Source organism: Arvicanthis niloticus, chromosome 4, assembly GCF_011762505.2.
Source record: "Arvicanthis niloticus isolate mArvNil1 chromosome 4, mArvNil1.pat.X, whole genome shotgun sequence".
Lineage (NCBI taxonomy): Eukaryota > Metazoa > Chordata > Mammalia > Rodentia > Muridae > Arvicanthis > Arvicanthis niloticus.
The window spans coordinates 106,471,493-106,499,099 of record NC_047661.1 but is presented as its reverse complement, the minus strand read 5'-3'; the positions used below and the strand labels follow the sequence as shown (position 1 = coordinate 106,499,099).

At 40.1% G+C, this 27,607-nt stretch overlaps 1 protein-coding gene and 1 long non-coding RNA gene across 2 annotated transcripts in view; one reads left to right on the top strand and one right to left on the bottom strand.

The window, feature by feature from the left end:
• Enpep (glutamyl aminopeptidase) overlaps window positions 1-23,979 on the top strand; it is a 72,869-nt gene extending 48,890 nt beyond the window's left edge. The window contains exons 11-20 of the mRNA XM_034501509.2: window positions 468-547; window positions 9,358-9,491; window positions 9,621-9,676; window positions 11,399-11,549; window positions 12,979-13,052; window positions 13,167-13,271; window positions 13,364-13,534; window positions 16,975-17,115; window positions 22,173-22,251; window positions 23,193-23,979. Of these exons, the coding sequence (XP_034357400.1) occupies window positions 468-547; window positions 9,358-9,491; window positions 9,621-9,676; window positions 11,399-11,549; window positions 12,979-13,052; window positions 13,167-13,271; window positions 13,364-13,534; window positions 16,975-17,115; window positions 22,173-22,251; window positions 23,193-23,336 (1,135 nt within the window). The 3' untranslated portion in view covers window positions 23,337-23,979. The remainder of the gene's footprint in view (window positions 1-467; window positions 548-9,357; window positions 9,492-9,620; window positions 9,677-11,398; window positions 11,550-12,978; window positions 13,053-13,166; window positions 13,272-13,363; window positions 13,535-16,974; window positions 17,116-22,172; window positions 22,252-23,192) is intronic.
• On the bottom strand, window positions 15,261-27,607 carry LOC143442130 (uncharacterized). The gene is made up of 3 exons (XR_013110122.1): window positions 27,511-27,607; window positions 25,685-25,786; window positions 15,261-15,374 (listed from the first exon to the last, which is right to left on the bottom strand). It is a non-coding gene; the product is annotated as an uncharacterized LOC143442130 (long non-coding RNA).

The following is a 27,607-nucleotide window of genomic DNA, read 5'->3' as shown; positions in this document are numbered from 1 at the left end:
GGAAAATACTCCGGCACCAGAGAAATAAGCTTAACTGGTGATTTTCCCCTGGCAGCACTGAGGACATGGTTGCGATTACTAAGTGAATTCTAGAGATGGACATGTAATCCTTAGTGGGTAGGAAGGCAGAATTTCAATATAATTTGGTTGAAAACGTGCCATGCTAGAAGCTACACAGTCTCGGAGGCAGGAGCTCTCTACACTATGATGCAAAACGCCACATTTATGCAAGTCGCGCTGTGCAAGATGCTTATTTCAAAGCATTTTCACTGGATATTGAGTTTTTCTTCTCCCTTGTTTAATTTTTATGTAAATTTCTACATTCTGTGTATTTATAGAAACTGAGCTATGCATGTAGTGTACTGTACACTGGCCGGTCATTTATAAGGAAAAATATGTTCATCTGTTGATTTTGATATTTAAGCTTCTCATGATTAAGTTAAATGTTTCCTTCTTAAAATTTTTAGTTACACATGGAATATTCCAGTCAAATGGGCCGAGAATGACAACTCAAGGATCACAGTCTACAACAGGTCGGACAAAGAAGGTAAATATTATTTAATACATTCATTTCTTCTGTGAATTGATGGATTTCAGCAAACAAATAGAAACACAGCAAAGCAGCAGCTAAGCCAAAACTTGTACATTTCAGCTGGAAGTCATCTTTGAACTAACTTTACCCACAAGTCTAAAATTTTGTCTGCAATGAGAACTTCCCCACCTTGACATGATCCTTTTAGTGATTTATCATGTCAGACAGAAATAAATCGGCAGAGCCAAAGGAATTTTACTTACCTGTCAATCATTGGGAAATCAAGCCATAAGGTTCCGACCTTTCCCAGCTTCCTCCCTGCCCCCACCCTTCTGTTCTTTCTTCCTTTCCTCTTCTCTCTTCCTTCTTCTGCTCTTTTTAGCAAAGAAGGAAGACACTGAAATTCTTAAAACATTACACAAATGGCCTGCCTTTTAAATGTTCTCTTTCAATGACAGAAATCAGCTACAGGTGTGTTTCTTGTTCTCTCTCCATTGATTCTTCTTATTATTATTTGAAAAAAAACTTCAGGTTCTTTAAAAACAAGGAGGTGTTATTACAAACCTCTAAATTGCTGGGGGTGGGGGGAAGTAAGAGAGATTTTAGCATCAACCCCAGGAAAATCTTGCCTTTTTGTTTGTTTGTTCTGAGATATTTTATTTGTGCACTTTGCCCTTCTAGCTAGACCTCAAGTCACTTAAGAGACCGTCTTAGTACATCTTGTACTATAGGATTGAAGCCACAGAGAATCTTGGTTTTTATGCTTTGACCATTGCGATTGTTTTGTGCTGCAAAACATTTCTTATCTAAGACAAAATGGATTGCTTCTTTCTGTCTTATGAGAAGGTGGTCTCAGAAGAGTTTATTCTGTAGGCTTTCTCTGGAGTTTCTTGAAGCTAAAAGCATCTTACATTCCTTTATCTCTACCTGGTTATTTGTCCTCAAATCGCCTAGCTCAAGTGGATTACCTGAGCTGGTTACAGTTCAATCGGTACAGTGCTTACTCAGCACCCACAAAACCCTGGGTTCAGTTGATAGCACCACATATAACCAACCACACACGGTGGTAAGCAGCTATAATCCCAGTCTTCAGGAGCTAGAAGCAAGAGGATTTCAAACTCAGGGTTATCATCAGCTACCTAGTGAGGTTAAGGTCAGCCTTCAGTCAAGGGCAGCTTGAACCACAAGAAGTTCTGGCTCCCACTTGTTACATAGTCAAGGATGACCTTGAACTCCTGACTCTCCTGCTATCCCTTGAGAGTGCTAGAATTATAGGCATGAGCCTGTACTCTTGCTTTATATCATGCCGGAGAAGGAATCTAGGATGTCGTGCCTGCTAAACAAGCACTGCTAGCTACATCCTTAGCTCAAGACAGTATTTTTTAAAAAGTAGTTTGGGGAGCAGTTTGTGAATGAAGGCCGGAAGACTGAAGTGTAACCTTTCCTATCCTGCAATCTGCTATCTAGGCCAGGTCTTCTGACAGTCAGGTTCTGTCGTAAGAGGCTGTTGCCATGACACAGGTGGTAAAAGGCAACCACTGGATAAGTACCAATGCAGATGTATGGGTTCCGGAAAGGTTGCTGTGGAAGAAAACACCTAGGTCAAGAGCTCAGAGGCTCACAAGAGTTTTAGGGTAATAAGACTGACCAAGTACAGAGTGGGGTCTGTGCCTCAGTCAGAGAGCAGAGTGTGACTCAAGAGGACTGGCTTCCTGCTCCCTTTTAGCTACCAGGCATGTCTAAAATCATTTGCGCATGCCTAAAACCATTTGTGTAGCCGTTGGCGTATCTGTGCCTTTCTTCCTTAAAGAATGTTCTTTTGAGGAACTGAGCACAATTCTGGCTGTTGCTGCTGCACTGTTTCTTCAGCAGACACCGAGTGGTTGTTTATCTTATGAAGGAGCGAATAAATGAATGAATTGGGCTCGGTGTTCAAGGAGCTACAGGAACAAACCTACCTTCATCTGAAACGTCAGAATCACCAGGACAGAACACAAAACAAATTAGACACCTCTTCCTACTTCAAAGTGCCTGCTCCATTTTTAGGCTGTGCCATGAGTTCCTGTTTCCTGTCTGAGGACATCTTCAGCTCAGGGCACACAGATGACGAATGTGTCCGGAGTATACTGGATGGGCGAGCAGCTCATGTTACCTGTCTCACGTCCCTGCTCCTGGACACTCTGATGATTCATCAGTTAGAAATGCCCCAAGCAATAATAGGACTTCCGGGATCTTTTATTTACACAAGTATTGTGCGTGATATTTTAAGCAGTAGGAAAAAAAATGTCGTTTCTAAGAAAAGAAATAAATCTCACACAAAATGTTTCCTGGCGATTCTAACCTAGACCCCGCTCCCCCCCCCACCCCCCAGTCACCTTCATTTAAATTGTCTTAACTCTGTTAAAGTGAGCATACTATTATCAAAATATATTTTCCTATCTTTACTGCCTCTATTTGCAGTCACTGGGATTTTCTTCTAGGCTAATCATTTCAAATACATTCCTTATATAGCTGATGCTGGTAGCTTTGTCAGTCTTGTGATTCCTAGAGTTAATGGTTGGTTAATTAACCCTTGCTATTGAGACATCATTTGCTCTCTTTTATTTTTTTAACTAAATTATAAGCTTCTTGAAGATTAAAATACTCGTATCTTTTGTTTCCCATCTATTATCAATAAGCGCTTGACACAGGCACATGGTAAGAATTCAGTAAGCATGCGCTTCCTGGAGGGTTGTTTGCCAGTCTGCTCTTCCTAAATCTTGTGCTCTGGTGTGGTTATGGTACATCTCTCTCTGGCTTTGATATCAGTTGTTAGTTTTGTTATAACATCCACCTACATCTAATAGGATGCCACCTATATGCTTTGACTTGTTGCAGTCTAACCTTTAGAAGGAGTGAAGATTGTCACAGGACAAAGAAGTTATCAATGTTGTCTAAACATGCTGTTTCTCTAGGCATTACTCCAGGACTGGGGTCTAGGAAAGGGACTAAAATATTATTTCTGGTGTGGAGTCAAGGAGTTGGCCTGAGACATTCCTACAGGTGTGGGCTTAAGACATCGACGAAGGAGTGAGGTTTAGAGATGGGTACAGACTCAGGATGACGATTTTTGGAACTTTTATGTCTGGACTTTATGAATTTAAATGAGCAAAACCTGGCATTGTAGAAATAGGATTTACTAAAGTGTTTCAAGTAGGTATGTTCAAATATTTATCACCAAACAAATGGCAACCACATATCTTTAAATGTGTCAAGGAGGGAAGGTCTTTCTCCGTGTTTTCAAGCCGAGTCTTGTGTAATATACAAACTGGAAATCAGTTATGCTGGTTTAGAACCTCAGTTTGTCAGCTCAACCCTGGTCCACCAAGTCTTGGAAGATTTTTTTTTTTAATTCACCTAAACCAAACATACAAGAGATTAAACGAGAATGCTAAATGTATGTATTAATCAGGTATACTGGCCTAATGAACCTGCATACCTGTGTAGGCTAAGTAGATATCTCTTCCCAGTGAGAATGTACTGAGTAGGGGTTAGGGGATTATAGGATCAAGCTGTCATTTTAAAGATATCATCAAGCTATGATACTAACACAATGCATTGTCCAGACAAGCCAATCATTGCACTAGTAAGTGGTCAATTGTGTCTTGATGCGATGAAAGTTTTTTGTTTGTTCAACAGCCAAAGGAAGTGTTTCTGACTCACCAAGTCTTCCAGGTGACCATCCAGCAAATAACAACTTGGAAATTCTGGGTTTTGTTTGTTGTTTGTTTGTTTGTTTTTACTTCTTGTAGCTCTAATACAACCTGAACGTCAGAATCTTTTCATGGGTATTTTTCAACTTGTATACAGAGAAAGAAACCAGGGGAACCAGGACTGGCATCGATTATTTCTGTCTGTATTTTACACTGGGTCCTCAGCTGTATGATGGTACTTAGCAGCAAGGGAGACAAGTATGTGTAATCTAGTGCTTTCCTAGTGGAAAGGAACAGTGTGGCAAACAACTAACGGGTTTCTTCCATGTATGCTATTCTCTGCAGAACCAGAGTTATACAAAGAGGAGAATGCATGTGCTGGCTTAGGTGGGCACTGCCTGCTGGAACATATGGGAAATAGACCAGAAGATCTCCCCTGTACAGCTCTCCTTTGTGGGTGCTCTTCCAAATCAACATGGGGGAAAAAAAAACCCTTCCTTATGATAGGCAGGTTGCATTTCTACAGTTTTAATTATGTATTAAAACTGTAGCTGAAGGCTGAGGGAGGTGAGGTATTCATTCAAGGTCAGCGTAGGCTATACAGCAAGTCCCAGGCCAGCCTGGACCACGGAGAGTCATCTTGTCTCAAGAAACAGAGAACAAACAAATGGAGTCAACTTCCTTTGCAGGCAAATGCTCTGTGTTAGTCTCTGAGATCTGGGAGACGCTCTGAAATTATAACTCACACAATCATGACTCAATTCCTCACTTCTCCCTTCCTCCCCCATGTCTCTTCTCTTCTCCCCTGTACCATTCTGGAATCTTCCTAAGTTGCCTAGTTAGGCTAGCCTTCAGCTCATGATTCACAATCTTCCTCCGACAGTTTCTTGAAAAGCTGGGCATCTAAAAGCATCTAGCACAATTTTACTGAAAACATTTCTTCATTGTGTGTGTGTATACATGCTGTAGGCGTATGTGTACACTGGTACACACACATTCAACCATGTGTATGACTATGGAATTCAGAGGTCAGCTGCTATCCACCTTATTTATCTCTTACTGATCCCGGAGGGCACTGTTTTGGGTACATGGGCTGGCCACAGCCCTGGGGAACTTACCTCTGCTTGTCCTCTTGGTACTGGGGTTACAGATGTATGCCTCTTGTGGGGTGTTAGGGATCCCAGCTTGAGTCTTCCATCTGTGTGGCCTGTCCTTTACTCACTGGACCATCTCACCAGCCATGAGAGGGAAATTTCTTAGAAAGAGCCTCTATCCAGGGATAATTCTTCAACATTTGCAGCACATAGTCATAGTTTATAAGGTGGATGGTTGTTGTGTATGCATTTCAGATACATAAAATAAAATTTCATAGTATAATTTCAAATGACCAAAGAGTAGGTAGGGTGTCATTGTGTGTTTTATGTTTGCTCTTGTACATGTGTAGAAGTTTCTCACATGCATACACACAAAGAAAATTTAAAAATTTAAGCTTGGTGAGTGATTTTTAAAATATTATTGTGTACACTTTTTGGGTTGATTTTGTTTGAAACAGGGTCAATACTGTAGCACAGATTAGCCTTGAGTTTGCAGCTATCCTCCTGTCTCAGCCTCGTGAGTGCTGGAATTACAGAACCCTGCCTGGAATTCTTTATACCTTATTTCCAAGAATCCCATAAAGAACACATGCTGGTGTTATAATTATAAAACAAAACAAAATAAAATTAAAAAACCAATGCACTTTCTTTTGCCTGTAAACAAACATTGGTTGTTCAGTTCTACTCTCTTCATTGCATCATGGAACAACCCTACAGTTTGCCGTTGCCAACTGTCCTCAAAGTAGCATGAATTTGGAAAGTCCTTAACTACTGACTTCCGGGGTCTCGGCTTCCTCGTCTATAAAGTGAGAAAAATCACAGTAACGTTAGACAGGCTTAACTGGGTACATATAAAGCACAGTAAATTACTGCAGTATTTAGATGGATTGCCAGGAACTTCTCAACGTTATTTATATTTGCTTGGCTATTTCTAGAACTGGCAGCCTATCCTGTTTCATAATAATGGGGATAGCTAGCATCTGTTGGTCACATAACACCAAACAAAGTGACCCTGTGTTATCTGCGTTATCTTACTTAATCTTCACAACAGCCCCAGAAGGATTTTTATCCCCGTTTTCCTCCTGGTAAACTGGGGTACAGGGGGGTCAAGTGATCTGGCCAGAGTCACACAGCTTGCCGGTCTCATAGAAAGGACTTTATCCCAGGTCTGTCAAACTCCGAAGTTCCTGTCCTGTCTTCAGTAACATACGGCTTTACCCTTAGCAAGAAACTCTCCTCCCAATACAAACATTCAGAGAGAGAGGCTGCCAAAAGATTAGCTTCCTTTCAACAACTTCCCCATGGCCAAATGACAAAGGAAGATGAATATTGCACCAGTGAGGTAAGGGTTTATGTTTTGTCCAGTACCTGTTCTGAAGGTTCCTAAGAAAACTTACTGTGGTGTTGAAGACTTGACTTCTACATTATGAAAGACTACTGGGTCCTGGACATCTTCCAGACCTTGCAAATGCTTCCAAAATTTAAATCACCTTTCCTCCCAAACTTGCCTCCTGTTCTGTGCTGGCAACGCCATCACTCTTTCCACTGCGCGCCTCCCCCAGGCGGGAGGAGGGCTATGCTGCCTTTACCTCTGACAAGTCTCCCACTCTGTTCCCATTGCGGTCACCCCAGTGCAAGTTCAAACCCTTTCTTGTCCTAGATTATAACAGTCGGGGTCCAAGTGGGTCTTCTTGCTTTTAGAATCTAATCCAAAATCTCTCCCGTGGCACTGTCAAAATTTCGTTTTCTGGAAAGCAGACGTAGGCATGTTATTTTCTTGTTTGACAATCTTCTCTGTGTTTTTGCCTCCCAGAGGATGAATGCTTTGGCACAGCACAGCGTCTTTAACACTAAAGCCCTGGGCTTCGTTTGCAGCGCCCCCTGCTGTTTCCCAGTGATATTCCCTACGTGGTCCCTATATTAAACTCCTTGAAGTCTCTCACTTACTTTAAGCTCCCACACCATTATTTGAATGATTTATTTTCCTTGCAGGCAAAAATATATATTAATAGAAAAGTATAGAAGTGATACTGATGAATACTTGTGATGTCAGAGCACAGTTTATTGTTGTTATTATTATTAATTATTGGAAGATAATTTTGTAATTATATTTATGTACAGAAAAGCAGTGTACACTTTAACCTAGTTTAGTGGCGAGTTCTTTAGCCTTTGCCCTTTCCAGCTTGGTAACTCAAGCCACAGAGTTAGGACCTGGGATGCTGCCTCCCTACTGGTGGCTGATCGTTTTGTTTTGTTTTTGTTTTTTGTTTTGTCGTTGTGATTGGTCCTAATAGCTTCTTCCACCAGCTTAGCCAAAGCACCCTTGTCTTCCAAGTTAACCTGTGTGAAGGCAACGGTGGTGCGTGGCTTCCTGTGGACCAGGCGCCCCAGCCTGGCCTTCCTCTTGATGATGCAGTAAGGCACCTCCATCTTTCGACACAGGGGCAGGCAGGAAAACCACCAGCTCAATGGGGTCTACGTCAGGGCAATCACCACCAGCTAAGCCTTCTTGTTCTCCACCAAGATGGTGACTGTATTGACTCCTGCTCGGAGGACAGGTGGTCTCTTAGTTGGGATGTCCCCTATGCCAGCAGCTTTCTTCTCAGCACGGGCCAGTAGCCTTTGCTTCTTCTCTTGCTTTGTCTCTGGCCTGTACTTGTGGGCAAGCTTAAGCAGCTGAGAAGCTGTTTGTCTGTCCAGGGCCTGGGTGAACTGGTTAATGGCAGGAGGTACTTTGAGCCGCTTATAGAGGGTGGCTCTTTGCCGCTGCAGCCTGATGTAGCCGGGCCATTTGACGAAGCATGTTAGAACTCTTTTGGGCTGGATGCCGAAGTTCTTGGGCCTTTTCTCAAACAAAGGGTTGACTACCTTTTTGGCTTCCTGTTTCTTCATGACAGCGGGGACCGGGGCCACCTTCTTCCCCTTGGCCTTCTTTCCTGTGGACATCTTGCTCAGCTCGAGCAGAGAGAGAGCCACAGTTATTATTTTTAAGGTGTATATTTGACCTAAAATTTAAGTTTCTATTTCTTTAGCACTGGGTTTCTGAAAGCCTGATCCTTGAGCCCTATGTATGTACTAGATGGTACTCTGGGAAATTCAATTTGCTACCTCCACTGATGAAAGGACACCATTTCATTCAGCTGAAATAAGGATGCAGATGACCTTGCAAAGGCAAATCCAATCGAAAGCACAAGTAAGAAGTAGATGGCCAACAAAGAACATTGCATTTGGGTTCCTAGTCAGTTGTAGCATGTCCTGAACACCTCAGACTCACGATGCTCACATTATTCTTCTGCTTAGCAATAGTTTTTTCCACTAGCTACGATGTTAATATAGTTCAGTTTTGGGAATTAGAGCCGGGGCTCCCTCCTGCTCGGCAAGTGCTCTACCACTGGTCCACATCTCCAGACCTGTTTTAATTCTATTTTGAGACAAGCTCTCACTAGGTTTCCCAGACTGGCTTTGAACTCACTGTAGTCCAGGTAAGCCTATAAGCTGCCACAGCCTTCTGAGTAGCTGGAACTATAAATGTATACCAGCAGGTCCAGCTTCCGTGATGATTTTGAGAAGATGTTCTTTAAATGCTGGCACCTCAGCCCTTCTCCGGACTGTCCTAGTGAACAGCCTTCACTTTGTTAATCCATTACACTTGGGAATGTATGGATGGCTCCCAGGAGGCAAGGATTTCTTTGACCTTGGGCACCATTGCTTTTCACTGCAGGACTGGCCAGCTTAGAGTTATTGGGCTCCTGTGGCACGCTGCTGCCAGGGAGGAGTGTAAGCTACAAATAGCAGGATGCTTATTGACATGACTTATTTCTTGTTCATCTTGTTCACCCCAGTGACATTCTAAAGTTAGGCAACTAAATAAGAATTAAGCTTAGGGGCTTTGGGCTCAAATCAAACTTGACTCCTTGAGCTAATATTGCTTTTCTTCCCTTCTTTTTTTTTTTAATTCCTTTTGCCCTCTGGGTCTAATTTCTCTGTGTTTACAGTGTATTCAAACGTGTTTCTCATTAGTGTTTATTTACTGCCACAGGAATCATTTTGAATGCTAATCTTAGTGGAGATGTTTTTCTCAAAATAAACCCAGATCACATTGGGTTTTATCGTGTAAATTATGAAAAAGAAACCTGGAATTGGATAGCGAAGGCTCTCTCCTCAAACCACACGGTAAGGCACAGCGTGGTTATGAACTATTGTAATTTTGTTGCAGGAACAGCATTTGTCACAGTACTAATTTTCTTCCCCCAATGCTCTTTGCTTTGAGAATCATGGTGTTTGCATTTCTTCTTTTCCCAGATCTTCTCCACTGCTGACAGGTCAAGTTTTATTGATGATGCATTTGCTTTGGCAAGGTATGTTTTAAACTAAGATTAGGTCACTCAAAATACCCTGAGTTTCCCTCTATGTCTTTAAAATTAATTACAATTACATTTTTTTAATTGAAAACACCCAAATGTCTGCATGTTAAGCACCATTGTTAGTTTTTGCCCACCCCCCTTTTACATTCGTATGAGCCTTATAACAAATACTGATATTAGCTGTTCATAGTTATTGGGACAAGAACAAGCTCCAGTAAGCTAGCTTTGGCTAGCATTCGGACACCATTTTAGAGATTTGACTTTTTTTCTTCTTCATGACCTGAGAGAAACCTGAACTTAGAGAAAGATAAGCAATCTAGATTGGGGGGTAGAGGAACAATGACCATGACATCTCGACTTTTTCAGGTCACCTGACCCTAATAATTATTTATTAAGTATGTAGCTGCAGAAGCTACATACACAGCTGATTTGATTTCTATGTTTTTCAGAAGCTTTGTCTAATCATGAGAGTAGATAGATGGTAATTCCTTCGGAAGCATCTTCTGGCTTCTGCCTGGGCTAAGCATTACTCTTGCATGCTGAGTGTTTTCCAACTGTATCTGTCACTGCTTCTTAGTATTCACACTGCTCAAGAAACACTCCTATGAGGATGGACATCTGAACCCAGCTCTTGAGAACGTGCAGTGAGAGTTGTTGTTCAGTAGCTCCTAGCCAAGCAGACGGATGGCTCATTTGCTAGGACAGCAAGCAGAAACATTTCACATGAACTCTTTAGATAACTTATGGGAAGTTGAAGGATGTCCTCAGTTTTCAAAGGGTTAAACAACAGGCTTTCGAGCTTGACTAACATCCCGGTTCTGTAGAAACTAGAGTATGTCTCTTAACCACTGTCTGCGTCAATCTCCTTATAGAAAACTGGAGACGAATTCAGAAGACTAGTATAAGGATCCGTGAGGGAGCTTGGAACCGAAAAGATGATTTTTCCTACAAGTTCCTATCGAATTCTCTTACTTGACCAAAATACACACCCCTTGGATTTTTAACAGCAAAGAGTACTTTCCCCCCAAAAAAGTACTTTCCCAAAGTACTTCTGCAGTGCTCCCGAACCTGCAGGGAGAAGTAGAGATGAGTAATTTAGGGCTGAGTCTTCAGTCTCCACCCATGCTCAGGACCCTGAGCAGCCATGGCTTCCTCATTCACCACTGTTCACCATAGAGAGACTTCTCTGGTTAAGACTGAGAGCAGCACTCTCTTGGATGTCAACATTCAAAATTACAAGCTTTAAAGACAATTTTTCTATTTAATTTTTTTCTTCAAATACATCTGAACTAAACTTTTAAAAATACTTTTCCGGTATCATGGTGGTATCAGTTGAATCTCAACAGTTGAGTCTCAATAATAAATACATTTTTTTCCTTCTTTTTTGAGTATTTGTGTGTGTGTGTGTGTGTGTGTGTGGTGTGCATGCACTCACATATGTGTGGGGACACACAGAGGTCAAACGAGGGCATCAAATCCCCTAGAGCTAGAATTATAGGCAGCTGTGAGCCCCCTGAGAGGGGTGCTGAGAACTGTGGTCTTCTGTAAGAACGAGTGCACTTAACTACTAAGCCGACTCTCCAGCTCTGGAAGTGCCGTTTTTTAATTACTTAGCAGAGGAATTCTCACACATATGAAATGCTAGGGTCACCACACTGGTCTTTTCGATGGAAAGTCTGGTTTTCAATTAATTGCCTTATTTATTTTCTCTCTCAGAGCTCAACTTCTGAGTTATAAGACAGCTCTGAACTTGACCAGTTATCTCACATCAGAGGAGGATTTCCTCCCGTGGGAGAGAGTCATTTCATCTGTAAGCTACATCATTAGCATGTTTGAAGATGACAGAGAGCTGTACCCCATGATTGAGGTGACGTTAACGTTATCAGTATACCACAAATGTAAATGTTCAGTCTATTAGGGTGGCTTCTAGGGGTAGGACCTCTTGGGGAATATCTATCCACCACATGAAATTAAGAAATAAGGACTTGTCAATGCAGACGGGCTGTCTGATCTTTTTCACTTTTGAGTGTTTAGTATTTGTGTTTCTGTATGTCTCCAAAAGGTATCAATTTTACAATCAAGATGACTATAAGACTATTTTATTTAAAAATTTAACACTTTAATCTATAAGTTAGAACCCACTTTAAAATGGATTTATCTCCTAAAATTAATTTTTTAACAAAATGTAACAAAGTAAAAACATTATATTTTCTTACTTTTACCTCCACAGTGAGATTTTGTTTTAAGTTTTTCATCTCTGTTTACCTTTTCTTTTTCATTTCTGTAGATCTTTGACAAGCCACTTGCAATTTTAAACAAATTCTGGATCAGAATCTAGTTATTTTGTGTACTAGATGAAAGACCTTGGAAAAATGATTTGATATTTGTGGTAGTTGATTTAAAATATCAAAATAATTTTGATATTTTATATTTGTGAGTGTAAGTTTTATTTGTGTCATAGGAACATTAGAGTACTTGCTTGCCTGTGGTAATAGGATAGCAAGGACCCCTAAATGGTCTTTGTAAGTCTAAATAGCTGTCATTCTTTAATATTTTATTAATAGTTAAACAACCATCTTAGTATCAGAAGTATATGAGGTGTTTTCCTAATCATTATATAGTGAAAAAAATAAGTTAAGGAGTTTTATTTTTAAACTTGTTTTTTTCCTATTGCCATTATAAAAATATCTTGATAAAAGCAATTAAAGGGTGAGGGGCATATTTGGTTCACAATTCCAGATTACGGTCCATTGTGGAAAGTCAGGGCAGCAGGATCTTGAAGCAGTTTGTCCTGTTACATCAACAGACAAGAGCAGAGAGCAAAGAATTAACTCGTGCTTGGGACTGCTCAGTTTAATTTCTCCATTCTTAACCTAGAATCCTCTTCCCAGAAAATGGTGCTACCCATGGTGGGCTGGCTCTTTCCACATCAAACAATGGAACCAAGACAAATGCCCACAGACTTGCCTGAAGACTTACTCAATCTAGACAGACCCCCTCGCTGGGACTCCCTTCTCCCGTGATTCTAGTTTGTGTCATGTTGACAATCAAGACTAAGCACCGTAGAGGGCTTTCTCGATGTTCTACAAAGCATTAAAGAAAGATCTAGAGTGATTTTGATGCTTAGGACTGAAGGAAAATTCAATGTTATAAAATGTGAACACTTTCTTTTCCTAAGCACTGGCCCAAACTTCTCCGGTCTAGTAGGGGAAACATTACAATGGGGACTCTAGGTTGACAGAAGGTGCAGAGATGCAGCAAGTTCTTACTCATGGTATTCTGTGCTTCTCTTTCAGACCTACTTTCAAGGCCAAGTGAAGCCCATTGCAGATTCTCTGGAATGGCAGGATACTGGAAGCCACATTACAAAGTTATTTCTTACCTTTTAAAAACTAATATTCACTTAACATTTGTGTGTTTGTATTTTAAGTAATATAGTGAACATTTGCTGAAGCCCTGGCTCTGTGCTTGTTTGTTTTTTAAGGTTACTTCGGGCCTCTATATTAAGATTTGCATGCAAGATGGGAGACAGAGAAGCCTTGGGCAATGCTTCCCAGTTATTCCAGGACTGGCTAAAAGGGAATGATAGGTGACTTGCTTGTGTTGTTTTCCCGTCTAGAAGATTTTTAAAAACGTGTGAGTAAATACATAATATGCCTGAAACATTGTTTCTTCTTGCAGCATTCCTGTGAACCTCAGGCTGCTTGTGTACCGCTACGGGATGCAGCACTCTGGCAACGAGTCGGCGTGGAACTATACTTTAGAGCAATATCAGAAAACATCTCTAGCACAAGAGAAAGAAAAACTGCTCTATGGGTTAGCTTCAGTGAAGGATGTTACGCTCTTGGCAAGGTAAACTGCTTGCTGTTTGCTTTGTAGTCCTGGGGATTAAATCCAACCAATGCTTTGCCCATACCAGGCAAGTCTTCAAGCATTACCACGTATACTTATGTGTAATTTATTTTTTTCATTTCTTTCTTTTTTTGTTGGTTTGTTTTCTAGACAGGGTCTCACTGGATTGCCCTGTGGATTAACATTAAGGCCATCTCCCTGCTTCTGCTTGCCACCAGACCTGGCATGTTTTAATGTTTAAAATAAATTTGAGAGACTGGAGAAATGGCTTCAGCAGTTAGGAACACTGGTTGTTCTTTCAGCAGACCCCAGTCTGACTCCCAGCAGGCACATGGTGACCCACAACTGCCCAACTCCCATGGGAGCTGATGGCCTCTTCTGGCCTCTATGAGCACCAGGCTCTCAAGTGGTGCACCTATACAGACACATAAAAGAATAATAATAAGAAAAATTAAATAACTAAAGTAAACTTGGTTTAGATTAAATAAAGAACATGACCATCTTGACATCTGTCAAAACATTATGCTAAACGGCATGGTGCTAATTCTATTTGTTAAAGAATTTAGCAACTAATTTACATGTTTTAGCAAGACTCTTATGGATGCAGGTGTATGAGGAGATTGCACAAACAAAACAAAATGCCTTCAGGGCCCACTGTATCAGTACAGCTTTTAGAATTTCAGTATTCTAGTATATCAAAATATTTCAGTAAGACATTCCTTGTGAAAGACAAGTTGTATCTCTTTATTGTATCTGTTTATCCCTTATCGTATCTGCGGTTGAAAGTAGTTTTAGTGGTTAATAGTTTTCATAATCTAGTTGTAAATTTGAAGCAATATATTTTAGTCCTTGAGTTATGGCCATAACAAACTGAGGTTGGGTGGCAAGTTTGGGGTGAAATGAGGGGTTCCCTGGAATTCCTTGCTTATCCGAGCATATGATAAATGAGCTGTATTTCACATGAAACCAGGTTTATTCATACAACTGCAAGTGACTTAAAAGGTAGCCACCTCTGCTCTCTATCTGATCGGGTCTAAAAGCCAATACAACGAGCAGCCGCTGATGTTGGCTGCTTTTGTCTGCAAGTCTGGTTTTTACATGAATTGTTAAACCCAAACCCTAGTTTATCTAGTCTATTAAAGTAAGTATTGGAGAGTTTTCTCCTTTCCATATTTTCCTTTTATGCAAAGGAGACAGACTTCCTTTTGTAGTGATGGAGAAAGGGATGCTCTGTTTCTTCCTGGTCTTCCTCAAGGAATTGGTGTAAGTTGATCCTAGGCCAAGTCTATTGGGTTTTCACCAGTCACACTACCTGCTAGCATATTGTCTGTCTTCTAGAGATGAATGCCGTGGTCACGGTCATGTCTTCTGCTAATGACGTGCTTGTGATGTACAACACTTTAGTTTGCTCAGAGACTTTTTCAGCATCCTTGCATTTTTTTTAAGGCTGAAAATAAGTCTAGAGTTCCTCTCCACAGCTGACAAGACAAAGCAACATGGGTGTTCCTTAAACCAATTAACATATTCACCTCATCTTGCCTATGGCATCCTGTTTTGCTCCCATTCCATGTTGGGCATTGCACAAGTTGGAGGTTGATCTACAGGGCTTTCCCTTGAAGAATGAGAGAACATAGTGATATTTTCTAATGTCCCACAGTGCATAAACTTACCTTAAAACTTGAATTTTCTTTTGTCTCACTTACCCGGTAAATTTCTTGGGCCAAATGTCTTCCTTTTCTATTGCTGTGCCAGAGTACCCAAGAAAACAACTTAAAGTGAGGAAAGATTAATTTTGGTCCATGGCTTAGAGACCGGAGTTCACATTCCAATGCTCTTAGGCCTGGTGGAAGGCAGAAACATCACAGTAGAAGAGTCAGGAGAAGGAAAGCTGCTCACCACATGGCAGCCAGGAAACTGGGAGAAACAGAGAAGGAAGCAGAGACAACATACACCCCCAAAGTGATCCACTTCCTTCAACTAAGCAGGACCTCTTCATAGCGTATTAAGCTAAGAATTCATTACAATGGATGAATCCACTGATGCAGACGGAACCATTATGGTGCAAGTACTTCTAATGTAGGACTAGGCTTTCAACTACAGATCTATGGGGCCGTTTTATGTCTAGGCTCCAGAATTAAGTATGCTCGATCTTGATATATTATAAAATGTCAGAAAAATCTATACATTTCTTTTCTTTTTGATAAAGGCTATTTCTCTAATCTACCTCACATCTCAAGTTCAACAAGGATCTCTTAAATGTAGTTATTAACTCTTATTTCCTCTAAAAAATAGGAATGGTCCAAGCCAACATATAGGAAGCCATTGAACGAGACAAGAAGATGATAAAAATATATCTGATTATTAGCAGTAGATATTTTTGATGTCCCTTTTTTGTTTGTTTGTTTTTGTTTTTTTGAGACAGGGTTTCTCTGTGTAGCCCTGGCTGTCCTGGAAGTCACTCTGTAGACCAGACTAGCCTTGAACTCGGAAATCCTCCTGCCTCTGCCTCCCAAGTGCTGCGATTAAAGGCATGTGCCACCACTGCCTGGCTTTGAGGTTCCTTTTTTTATAGTAAACAAAGTATGTGGTGACTTCAGATAAAAATATTTTTGTAGCAATATGGACTTAGAAGGCCAACTCTAGTTAATACCACAGCATGACAATTAATAAACATCTACCCATTTGTAATTAAATTTATCCTGGATTTATTTGTATTAAACTATAATTATATCTAGATAGCTTATATTAGCAAGTAAAGCTTAAGTTTTGTCCCATAGAATAATACCTAAAGTTTTTCTTTACATATACATTTTTTAAGTAATTAAGTAAGTAAGTACTTGTATTCAATAATTGGTCATTTATCAGAGCAATTGCTCAAATTTACTTTTGTTTTGATATTTCTAAAATAATTTAAGTTTTAAAGTAGTTGAATTTTCAATAACCATTTTAATATTTAATATTAAGTAAATTTAAATTATTAGATTTATTTCATTAGATTTAAATTATTAAATTAGATTTAAATTATTAGAGTTTGTATTTCAGTACTCACCAAAACTAGAGGTTATTCTTTTCTTAAAAAATTATTTATTTAATGCATATGAGTACACTGTAGCTATCTTCAGACACACAAGCAAAGGGCATTGGATCCCATTACAGATGGTTGTGAGCCACCATGTAGTTGCTGGGAATTGAACTCAGGACCTCTAGAAGAGCAGCCAGTGCTCTTAACTGCTGAGCCATCGCTCCAGTCCTGAGGTTATTCTTTAACAACAGTTAAATACACTGATTTTAAAAACATCTTTCCCATGTTGCCATATTTAACTCACTCTGACAGCTGGCACCTCAAGAACTGAGTTGCTGGGATGATGCTCTGGCAGATTTAGGCGATGGTTGATACTCAAAGTTTACTTTGAAGCCGTTTCCTTCTTGTCTTCTCTTAGGTATCTGGAAATGCTCAAAGACCCCAATATTATCAAAACTCAGGATGTATTTACCGTCATCCGCTACATCTCCTACAATAGCTATGGGAAGAGCATGGCCTGGAACTGGATACAGCTCAACTGGGACTATCTGGTCAGCAGGTAGGATGATCAGATAATGGCCTCTTGGATTCCTTGTTTGACATACTCTACAGGTGCTGTCTTTTCTCTTTGCCATGCTTTCTCTGACCTCTGTACCACACCAATGTGGCATATTGCTAAGGTAAAGGACCATAGCGCTGTTCTTTTGGGTGTGGCCATTTAGGCACAATTCTTTTGCCTTAAAGTTACTGTTTCCCGTTCATCCACAGGATTCTGGAGAGAGAACTAGATTGCACTATTTTTTGTTTAATTAAAATGAGTTAATATGGAACTGGAGAAATGGCTCAGTGGTAAGGGCACTAGCTACTCTTCCAGAAGATCTGGATTCAATTCCTATCATCCACATGGCAGCTCAGCTCACAATTGTTTGTAACTTCAGTTTCAGGGAATATGACACCCTCACACAGACATACAGGAAGGCAAAACACTAGTGCACATCAAATTAATAGTAGCAAATGAATTAATATAATGCTTCCCACTAAGCCATTGCGTAGTGAAATGTCAGATAGGTGCTTAGTTCTCAGCTACGTTTTGCTGAAAACTAGATGAGAATCCCCAGAGTTGAGCTCCAAGAAGAGCCCTATGTCTCCAGAAATCATATGTGCAGAACTTTCATCTCCCTTGACCAGATAATAAACTCTAAGTGTTTCGAATGCTTCTTAAAAGAGAACTACATTTCTTAGGCAATAGTACTTTGGGAAATGGGGTAGGTGGAGACTTGATATATTCGTGTGTGTGTGTGTGTGTGTGTGTGTGTGTGTGTTTGTGTGGGTGCATTTGTGTGGATGTGTGGGTGGGTGTAGTGTGGTGTGTATATGTATGGTGTATGTGTGTATGTTTGGTGTGTGTGTGTGTATGAGTGTATATATACACGTTGTTTGTTGGTGCTGGGGACTGGAAGATCCAGGGTTCTGTATTCTCAAAGCAAAAAGCATACACCCTATGACTGACCTACATTTATGCCTTGTAATAATGGCTTGAACATGAGAACAGCCGATGACCACAGAAGAACAGAGAGAATGAGAGATAATTCCACAAAGCTTCTTACTGCTTTAGCCCATGCAGAGACTGTGCTGCTGTGCTTGGCTCTAGTCCTCTGAATGCATGCTCAATTTCCACTAAAGAGACATTGATTTGAAAGACTATAAAATAGAATAGAGATGAAATATGTTTCCCCAAATAAACATGTACACATTGATGAAAGGCCATTTGACACGTGAGCCTCATGTTAGGAAGTCTCTTTGTTTTCTATCTTACTCTTTTCTGTCAGAGGAGGTTTCTTACTGTCCTCTGAGACACATGGCCACAGGGGTGACTTTTACTCTTTTCACTAGTACCATTGTGTCTGTTCCTTTTCCCCCTGAGATACACACTGTGTCTCTAGCTTTCTGCTAAAGTTTCCTACATCTCTTTGGCCTGTTTATGATAAATGTTTGCCTTTTCTATTCTTGTAACTAGTGATAATATCTGCTCATTCATTTCTTGACATTGGTCTGAGGGCATGTGTGTGTGTGTCTGTGTGTGAGTTCATGTCTGTGGTTTATCTGTTTGTAATTGCTTCAGTGAAAGACTTGGTTTAAACTGAGCAAATCTATTCAACAAGAACATGCCATCTGAGCATCTGAATTAATCTTGGGTGAGGAGCACTTTCCATTTATAAAGATGGATACCTACTGTGTATTCTCAGCTGAAAGACTCTGAGTCTATGTAGGCTGCAAGAAATTCATATAAATAAAACACAATGTTTACTTTTAAATTATTGTGAAAGGTAAAAATAGCTTGTTTATTATATAACCTAACAATTAATAAGTAGAAAAACTTTATAGAGACCATAAACATCTGGCTTTAAAGTAAATATGTTAAATCTTATAAACTAAATCTTTTTTCCAAGGACAGTAAATTGATTGACCATTGCCAGAGCTAGACCCACAAGCCTTGCCTAAAGCTTTTAATATTTCTTCATCACTGGCTGCTCTAACATTCATGAGATATTATTAAAGATGGCCCCAACACAAAATCATACAATAGCCATGTCTGTTACATAAAAGGCATTATTAATTATGTTTGGTTTGAAGAAATAGAATTTCCCTATGAAAAATTATAAAAGACAAGTTAAATAGAAATGAGCCAAACTTTACTGAAATATTTCCAAACTCCTAAATGTTTTCCAAATTTTGGATTGAGTGTTGTTTCTGCCTGTATTTCTGAACAATTTATTGTTAGCCTCAAATACATAATCTGTTTCTCTATTAAGCTTTATGACTGCTGTTTGCTAGGTCACTGCTGTGTTCTCCAGTTTACGCCTCAACCACAAAGCCCCATCCTATGTGGGAAATGACTTTTTGCCCTTGTGTGTCCTAAACCCTCAAGTGAAACTCTGAGAATCAGTGAGGTTAGTAGGCCAGCAGTGGGGTTTGATCAAGTTTGATTTCAGTTTGTTACAGATGCAAAAAAAATCAATAATTTTGACACAATGAACATGACCTAAACATTTAAATATCATCTCAAGGTAATTTAATAAGCACTTAATTATGTTTTGAATACATCAAAAATAATTTCTATATGAGCTTAAGTCAAAGAAGACGATCTCATCTGTTTTTCAAGCCATTGAATTTTTATTGAGTTTTAGCTACTTTGATGAAGACACAGAATGTTTCTGCACTTCATATGATGTTGGGCCCTTGAGATGAACATAATTTGCTGCAGTGTAGATAGTATTTATACAAATATTTGCATTTTTTATTTGATGTACTTGTTGCTAACTCCCAAATACTTCTCTTAGTTTTTAGTTTCTAAGACTCAAAACAACAATAATAATACAGAAATTATAGGCCATTCAAATAACTATGACTTGCAATTAGCAGCTATTCTTGGAACTCATAGACTCTCACTACAGCCACAAACATATTTTGCTTCTTAAGAATTTTCATCTTCCTCTTACAACACTGATATGTGTACTCTTCAGAAGCTGCAGGCGATAATAATGTTTTTTAAGTAATTTATAAAATGGAACTGCCCAGAAATAATTTCTACCATCAGATGAGTGTCTGTTCTTGAGGTATTTCTCTATGAATGCTTATAAGATACAAGTGGAATCATGCTAGCCACATGTTTTTATGATTTACTCTTTTTATGATTTACCACATCATATTGGTACTGAATAAAAGAATTTTACCATTTCTGGTAAATGACACTTTATAATAACTGTCCAGGAAGTTCCTGTACTTAGTGTTGTTCTTAAATACCCTCGTTATCATTTTATTTCTTCATTTTTAATTTGAATTTTAAAATTTTATATGTATGGGTGTTTTGCCTGTATGTGTGTGTGTGTGTTCCACATGCACGTTTGGTGCTTGGAGAAGCCAGAAGAAGGCATCAGATCATCTGAAACTGGAGTCACAGATAGTGTGAGCCACCATGAAGGTGCTCAGAATTGCACCCTGGTCTTCTAGAAGAGCAACAAGTGTTCTGGACTGTTGAGCTACTTCTCTAACCCCTAATCCCTCATTTTAAATTATAATTCTTCCTTCAAGTGAGTAATGTAGTGCACACATTATGTGCTAGGCTTAATCTTTGGCATTGGGGCCACAATGGGAAAGACAAACAGACACAACTCTCTGTTTTTGCAGAATTTAAGACATTGGTGAAGGCAATATTATTATATCAAGAGTTTCACGAATGAATGCATGCAACCTTCGTAATTACTCAGAAAAGAGACTCAGGGTATAGCAAAATAATGCAAAGAGGAAACTAAGCAACTTGACAGAAGTCGGAGGCAAGGTCTCCCTAAGGAAGGGTGGGCTGAACTGCAGGAAGGGCAGGAATGAGCTAGGTAAACAAAAACTGAAGGATTTGGTTGAGGCTACCAGGAAAGAAAGGGATAAAGGTCAAAAGGGATAGAGTCGTGTTAAAATTTGACTTTTATTCTAAGAGCAATGATAACTCAGTCACTAGAAGCTTGAGACAAAGTGAAGTGACAGGATTATTCTGAAAACGAATGCTTCGGTTGGCAATGTGGAAGCATAGGCACCAAAGAGACCAGAGTGGATTTCAGAAACACGATTAACTTTTTCAATAGTCCCAGCAACAGACAATGGTCAACTGGCAGCAAAAGGCAGCGAGAACCATGGAGCAATAGTGAAGATGAAGGACTCACAGGCACGGAGGGGTATGGGAATTGAAGAGGAAAGAGAGGTGACAAGGGCAAGCTTAGGTTTGTAGCAGGTTCAGCTTGCTATCAATCATCTATCAATCTATCAATGATCTATCAATCATCTGTCAATCTATCATTTATCTTCCTTCTTCCTTTCCTCCTTTCCTCCCTCCCTCCTTCTCCCCCTCCCTCTCTTAGTTCCTTCCTTCCTTTCTTTATTCTTTTTTTTTTTTTTTTTTTTTTTTAATTTTCCAAGGCAGAGTTTCTCTGTATAGGCTTAGCTATCCTAGAACTCACTGTGAAGACCAGGTCTGCCTTGAACTCACAGAGATCTGCCTACCTCTGCCTCCCAAATGCTGGGATGAAAGGCATGAGCCACCACCCAACTTATGTTTTTCTTTTAAGGGTAATAGGGGAGGGTTTTATTTTTCAAGAAAGATATGGTCTCTTGTTTGATGCTACTTAAAATTTGAGTAAATTAAAGATCAAAACCAGCCAGCTAGATTTATTGATATAAATGCCATTAATAGTTCTGCTCATTTAGAGCAGGGTGGTCAAAAGACAACTTTCAAGAGTCAGTACTTTTTTTCAGCTGTGGAATTTTAGGATGGAAATTTTATTCTCTAAGACATCTTATATTTTCCTACTGTGTTTAGTTTCCTTTGAAAACTACTTTATACACACACACACACACACACACACTTACACACACGAGTGCACATGCCTGTGCACACATGCACACACACTCACATGCATATGCACACACAAGTGCACACAGCTGGGCACTCACAGATGCACACATGTGCACACACGAGAGTACACACGCACACACCCTTCTCATCTAGTAAAAGATTTCATGTTTGAAAACTAATATTCTGAATTACTCTTCCCCATATCTCTACAGATTTACAATCAATGACCGATACCTTGGCCGGATTGTCACCATAGCTGAACCCTTCAACACTGAGCTGCAGCTCTGGCAGGTATGAAGGCTAATTCCTTTCTATTTGTCTAGAAAGGAGCAAACTTAAACTATTCTCCAATCAAATCCTGAGAGGCAAGTGGGGGGGGGGGAAAGGCCTTAAATCTTATTAATTATACACTGCTTTTTTTCCAAACTTGAAAAATAATGATTCAAATGACAAAGCAATAATGAGGCTTAAAAACTGAGAAACGTAAGGCCTAGGAAAGTTGGGATTGGCTCATGGAAGTGTCTCCCCTATTTAGGTGGCTATCTGTGGTTCTGAGATAAGTTGGTTGAGATTTGAGTCCATTTAGAATTGAGAGTTGGGGACATTTGAAAGTAATATCAAATCTCTGAAATTCCAGCAAAGAAAAAGAAATGTCAATGTAGGACAAAGAGATGTCATGAAGTTTCCATGTCTGTATATTAGATATTGAGATGTTTTGATTCTTGTATGTTAAGAAACAAAATCCTTCTTATTTTTGAAAATGGCAGTTATAGTCTGGTTGAGTTTTAGGGTGGATGGGAGGGAGTAGGGGAGAGTATAGAACTTCATTGAAAAGAAAATGTTCTTGTAAGTCTTTAGGAAATGAAGATATATGAAACTTTCCAGATGGCCAGAGTAAAGCTGGAGAAACATTATCACATCACAGGCCACAATGTCTACAGAACACTTTAGTAAAAGTGCAGACAATAGAGAAATCCACAGATGTGGGCACACTAATCATGACATGGTGACCTCCTTCCAGATTAATGCCTCTGTGGTTAAACAAGCTCTCGGGAACCCCAACCCAGAGGAGTGACTGTTCATGTGCCTGGCAGGCTTGTTCTGAATGCTACACCAGGAGATGCCATCAAAACAAATCCCCCGTAGGAAGAAACAAAGCTAGTTTCCAAATGGAATTCCTGAAAAAGCGGCCTTCAAATGACTTTTCTAATTACTTCCCCTGACTTTTCTAGATGCAGAGCTTTTTTGCAAAATATCCAAATGCTGGCGCTGGAGCAAAACCTAGAGAGCAAGTGTTGGAAACAGTGAAGAACAATATCGAGTGGCTAAAACTGAACAGACAGTCCATCAGCGAGTGGTTCACTAGCGGGCCATAGAACGGTTAAGGCGTTTCGTCTGTGCCTCTGCTGCACCGTGGAGCCCGAGGTGGCCTGTTTTACAGACTGCAGAGGGAGTCTTCAAAACCAGTTCTGCTTTTGCTAAGTACTGTATTTATGTTTTGCAAAGCTTTTAAATTATTCCTCTTTGTTTTTGAAGGGAGCTACTAATAGAGTATTTAATATACTCAGGGATTTCTGCTAAGTGTGCTTCATAGGAATGTCTTTACAAACGGAAGGGTTTAATAGTCACATTAATGGTCTTTAAATATCATTCCCTGCATCTCAAATCTGTGAAAATGGAGCAATTTGGTCCTAGCTTTACATTTTTACTACCAAAGAAACACCACTTAATCTTCTCTCTTGATTGATTTTTAAAGTTTAAATACCAGTACTTGCAGGACGTATTGCCATCTTAATCTTTATTTTATTATTCAGAATTAGATAGACCTAATATCATTTTATTCACAAATGTCTCACTGCTTTAAATCCTACCAAAGTAACCTCGGCTTAAGTTTTGCTCAAGGATTGAATGGATGAGCCAAAGAAATGATTGACTGTTACCTTTGGTCTTACAAAAGCAATCAGACGATGCTGTATTCTTTTTTAAAAAATAAATTTAAATTATTACCTTGAAAAACCACATTGTTTCTTAGTGTCACCTTACTCCTGAGTGAATGTGACGGCAGCGTTCCCCAAATAACTTAGCACATTACAAGTGTGCTTCAAGAGCCTGACCTTGGTCACGCATGATGCTCTTTCGTCTCTCCTGATGCATGCAAAGTTCCCTTCAAATGCGCTATAAAATTACTGGACATGGGGTGCTTAACTGTGCTCCATGGATTTGTATAGGGAAGAGTGAAAGTAATTGGAAACTGTTCAGGAAAGAGAGAAGATGGATTTAAATTTAGCCTTGCCCTCCCAAGCAGCGAACATGTGAAAATGGAGAAACTGGAGGTTGTCCTTCAGCATAGCTGCATATCTAAGTGTGTGTGTGTGTGTGTGTGTGTGTGTGTGTGTGTGTACCTTTAAATCTAAACCTATATAGAATACCACTGATAAAAATTATATATGTAGACCAGTGAGATGGCTCAGAGTGACACCTATGTTCCATTTCCAGGCTCCATAGGGTAGAAGGGGAGAACCCAAGCCTGCTGATTGTACTCTGACCTCCAGACTTGTGCTGTGCTGTGGTGTACAGCGTGCATGTGTTTGTAGGGGTGTGTGTGTGTGTGTATGTGCCCATGATCACGTGCACATATACTAAATTAATAAATAAAAAATTTTAAATTATGTATGTGACTGGACGGAAGACATTAGTTTCATAGAAGCTGGTGGCCAGGGTCTGTTGATTGTGACACTTGATGCCCAGAGGATCTCAATGGTCGTCCAGTAGGCAGAGCAGACAGAATTACTATTTTCTCATCTGTTCTATTTAGAAAAATCTAAATTTACTTGGAAAATTCAGGACTGGTTTGAGGAGAATTGGGGGCATATGAACACAGTAAAAAATGTCACCTTTCACTTTATTTACATAATAGGCCCTCAACCATGTATCCCACTGCCATACTCACACTGGTCTGAGATCAACAAGTGGCTTTAAAAGATTAGTGGAGAAAATGAGCTTGGGGTGGGGGTGGGGGACAAAGAGGGCAGAAAGGATGCTGACTGGCTCCAGGACCAGGGTTTCATTCTGACACTCCTTCAGAACAACTTTGAATATTAAATTGCCAGAGAGAAAAGTAAAATATTAGGGCTGGAGAGATGGCTCAGCGGTTAAGAGCACTGTCTGCTCTTCCAGAGGTCCTGAATTCAATTCCCAGCAACCACATGGTGGCTCACAACCATCTGTAATGAGATCTGACGCCCTCTTCTGGTGTGTCTGAAGATAGCTATAGTGTGCTCATATACATAAAATAAATAAATAAATAAATAAATAAATAAATAAGTCTTTTTTAAAAAAGGTAAAACATTCATGCCTTCATGGCAATTAAGAGTATATGATTTCCAGATAGGTTAGACATTGTTCATTAGCACTGGATCACTCAGGGCTTGAATGGTGGACTCTGAGTCTCCACACAGCTTAGGATCCACAGCTGATGTCCACTGTGTGAAGTTTGGAAGACAATCAGTGAAGGAGCCACTCTTCCCATGACACTGAGGAGAAAAGAGTGTCAAGGGCCGACATGATCAGACAGCCTCTGAAGAACCCTCCCTCTCCGCTTTAACAAACACATCTGCAGTCAGGGCAATACGGTTGTGACCCCTAATGTACTCACTTCTGGGTGATATCAGTTGTTTTTATTTCTGGATCAGGAAGACATGGGTGTAAAGAGTGCAACACTCACCTCTGTGTTCTACCCAAGTCCCTTGAATAGCAGGCACGTTCTTCATTCTCTCTGTTGAGTTCCCTTCTGCTTGGAGAACCTAGAGCATTTCTTGGGCAGATCCTGAAAAGATACAAATTAGAGTCACAGAAATGTATTTCATTTTGTATTTTTCACTGACACAGGGCTTCTTTGCTGCTCATTGTTCTTCATACATAAATGCTACAAGTAGACCCCTTGTCTGGTGTAGACTGATGAACCAGGGTGTCCCCCTCCCCCGCACACACAAAGATTCTGCTTTAACTTTAATGAGCTTAGAACATGGGAGCTGTGATAGTTTGAATGAAAAATGTCACATCTTAGGCATTTGAATACTGTCTGGGAAGGCTTAGGGGGTGTGGCCTTGTTGGAGGAGGTGTGGCCTTGTTGGAGGAGGTGTGGCCTTGTTGGAGGAGGTGTGCCATTCGAGGTAGGCTGTGAGAGTTACTCTGGCCATTTTCAGCCTCCTCTTTCTGTTTTATGCTTGTGGTTCAAGATGTGAACCCTCAGCTGCTGCTCCAGCCATCACGCCTGTCACCGGCTGCTTTCATTTCAACATCATGGACTTGACCCCCCTGGAACAGTAAACCCAAATGAACTTTTTCCTCTAATAATTGCCTTGGCTGAGGTGTTTCATAATAGCGATAAAAAAAAAAGTAACGAATGTAGGAACATTTAAAAGATATGGAGTAAAGACTGTTCCCTGTGGGAAGGAAAGAAAGAGCCAGAGCGATGTTCGACTTTTGTGTCTTGATACTTCTGTTGATTGATAGACATCCCTGAGATGTTTTCAACATTGACTTTCCCAGCTCAGCTTATGTTAGTCACCAAATGATGGGACTTCTGTTCCCAGGAATATTTCCAGGAAACAAATGTTCATACTCATACAAAAACTCTTGTTGTTGTTGTTATTTGAGACAGGTTTTTTCTGTGTAGCCTTGGCTGTCCTGGAACCTGCTTTGTAGACCAGGCTAGTCTCAAACTCACAGAGATCTACCTGCCTCTGCCTTCCAAGTGTCAGGATTCACCACCCAGCCAAACTCTTACACATGGATATTCATAGAAGTGTTACTCAAAGTAGCTAAAAAGCGAATATTTGTCCAAATGCTCATCAATTAATAAGCAAAAGAAAACACAGCCGTAAAGTAGACTACAATGTAGCCAGAGTCTGGCCACCTTATTCTGCACCTAGATCATGCTGTCCATATACCATATAGATATACCCTTGATCTTTAAAATATGTAAGCCTGTAAATCTCTACATGTAAGCTAGTTAAAATTGAGTTAATTTTTTTTCCAATTTCAGTGAAAAAGGCCCTCCAAAAAAAGGACTCTTATTTTCCCAACAGAAACACACACACACACACACACACACACACACACACACACACACACCACTATATGACAAATGCTGTGGAAAACAAATCTGGAGGCTACTATAAGCGTTGTCAGGAGGAAGAATGTCAGGAGGGAGCGAGGAGAGAATGAATGGGAGCTGAGAACACTGTTATAATCACCACTGTAACCCAGGTGTAAATACGATGAATCATTTTTTTCTTTCTTTTTGCCAATAATTTGTTTCCTATAGGAAAAAAACACAGTCATTTGTTTTCCTCTCTATTTGAAAACCAACAGCAAGAGTTTGTTGGTCTGCTTTCCACTGCTTGACAGCATAGTTGAAAAATCTACTTAAAAGGAGATTTATTTTGGCTCCCTGTTTCTGTCCATGGTCATCTGGCCTGGTTGTTTTGGGGCCTGAGGCAAGGCGTAACAGCAAGGCAGAACGGCTTGATGTAGGAGGCTACTTACCTCATCGTGGTCAGGATAGCAGAGGTCAGGGAAGATGGCCAGGGTCCCAAGATTCTTTTCAAGGGTTTATCCCAGTGAGCTGCATCCTAGAACTGGG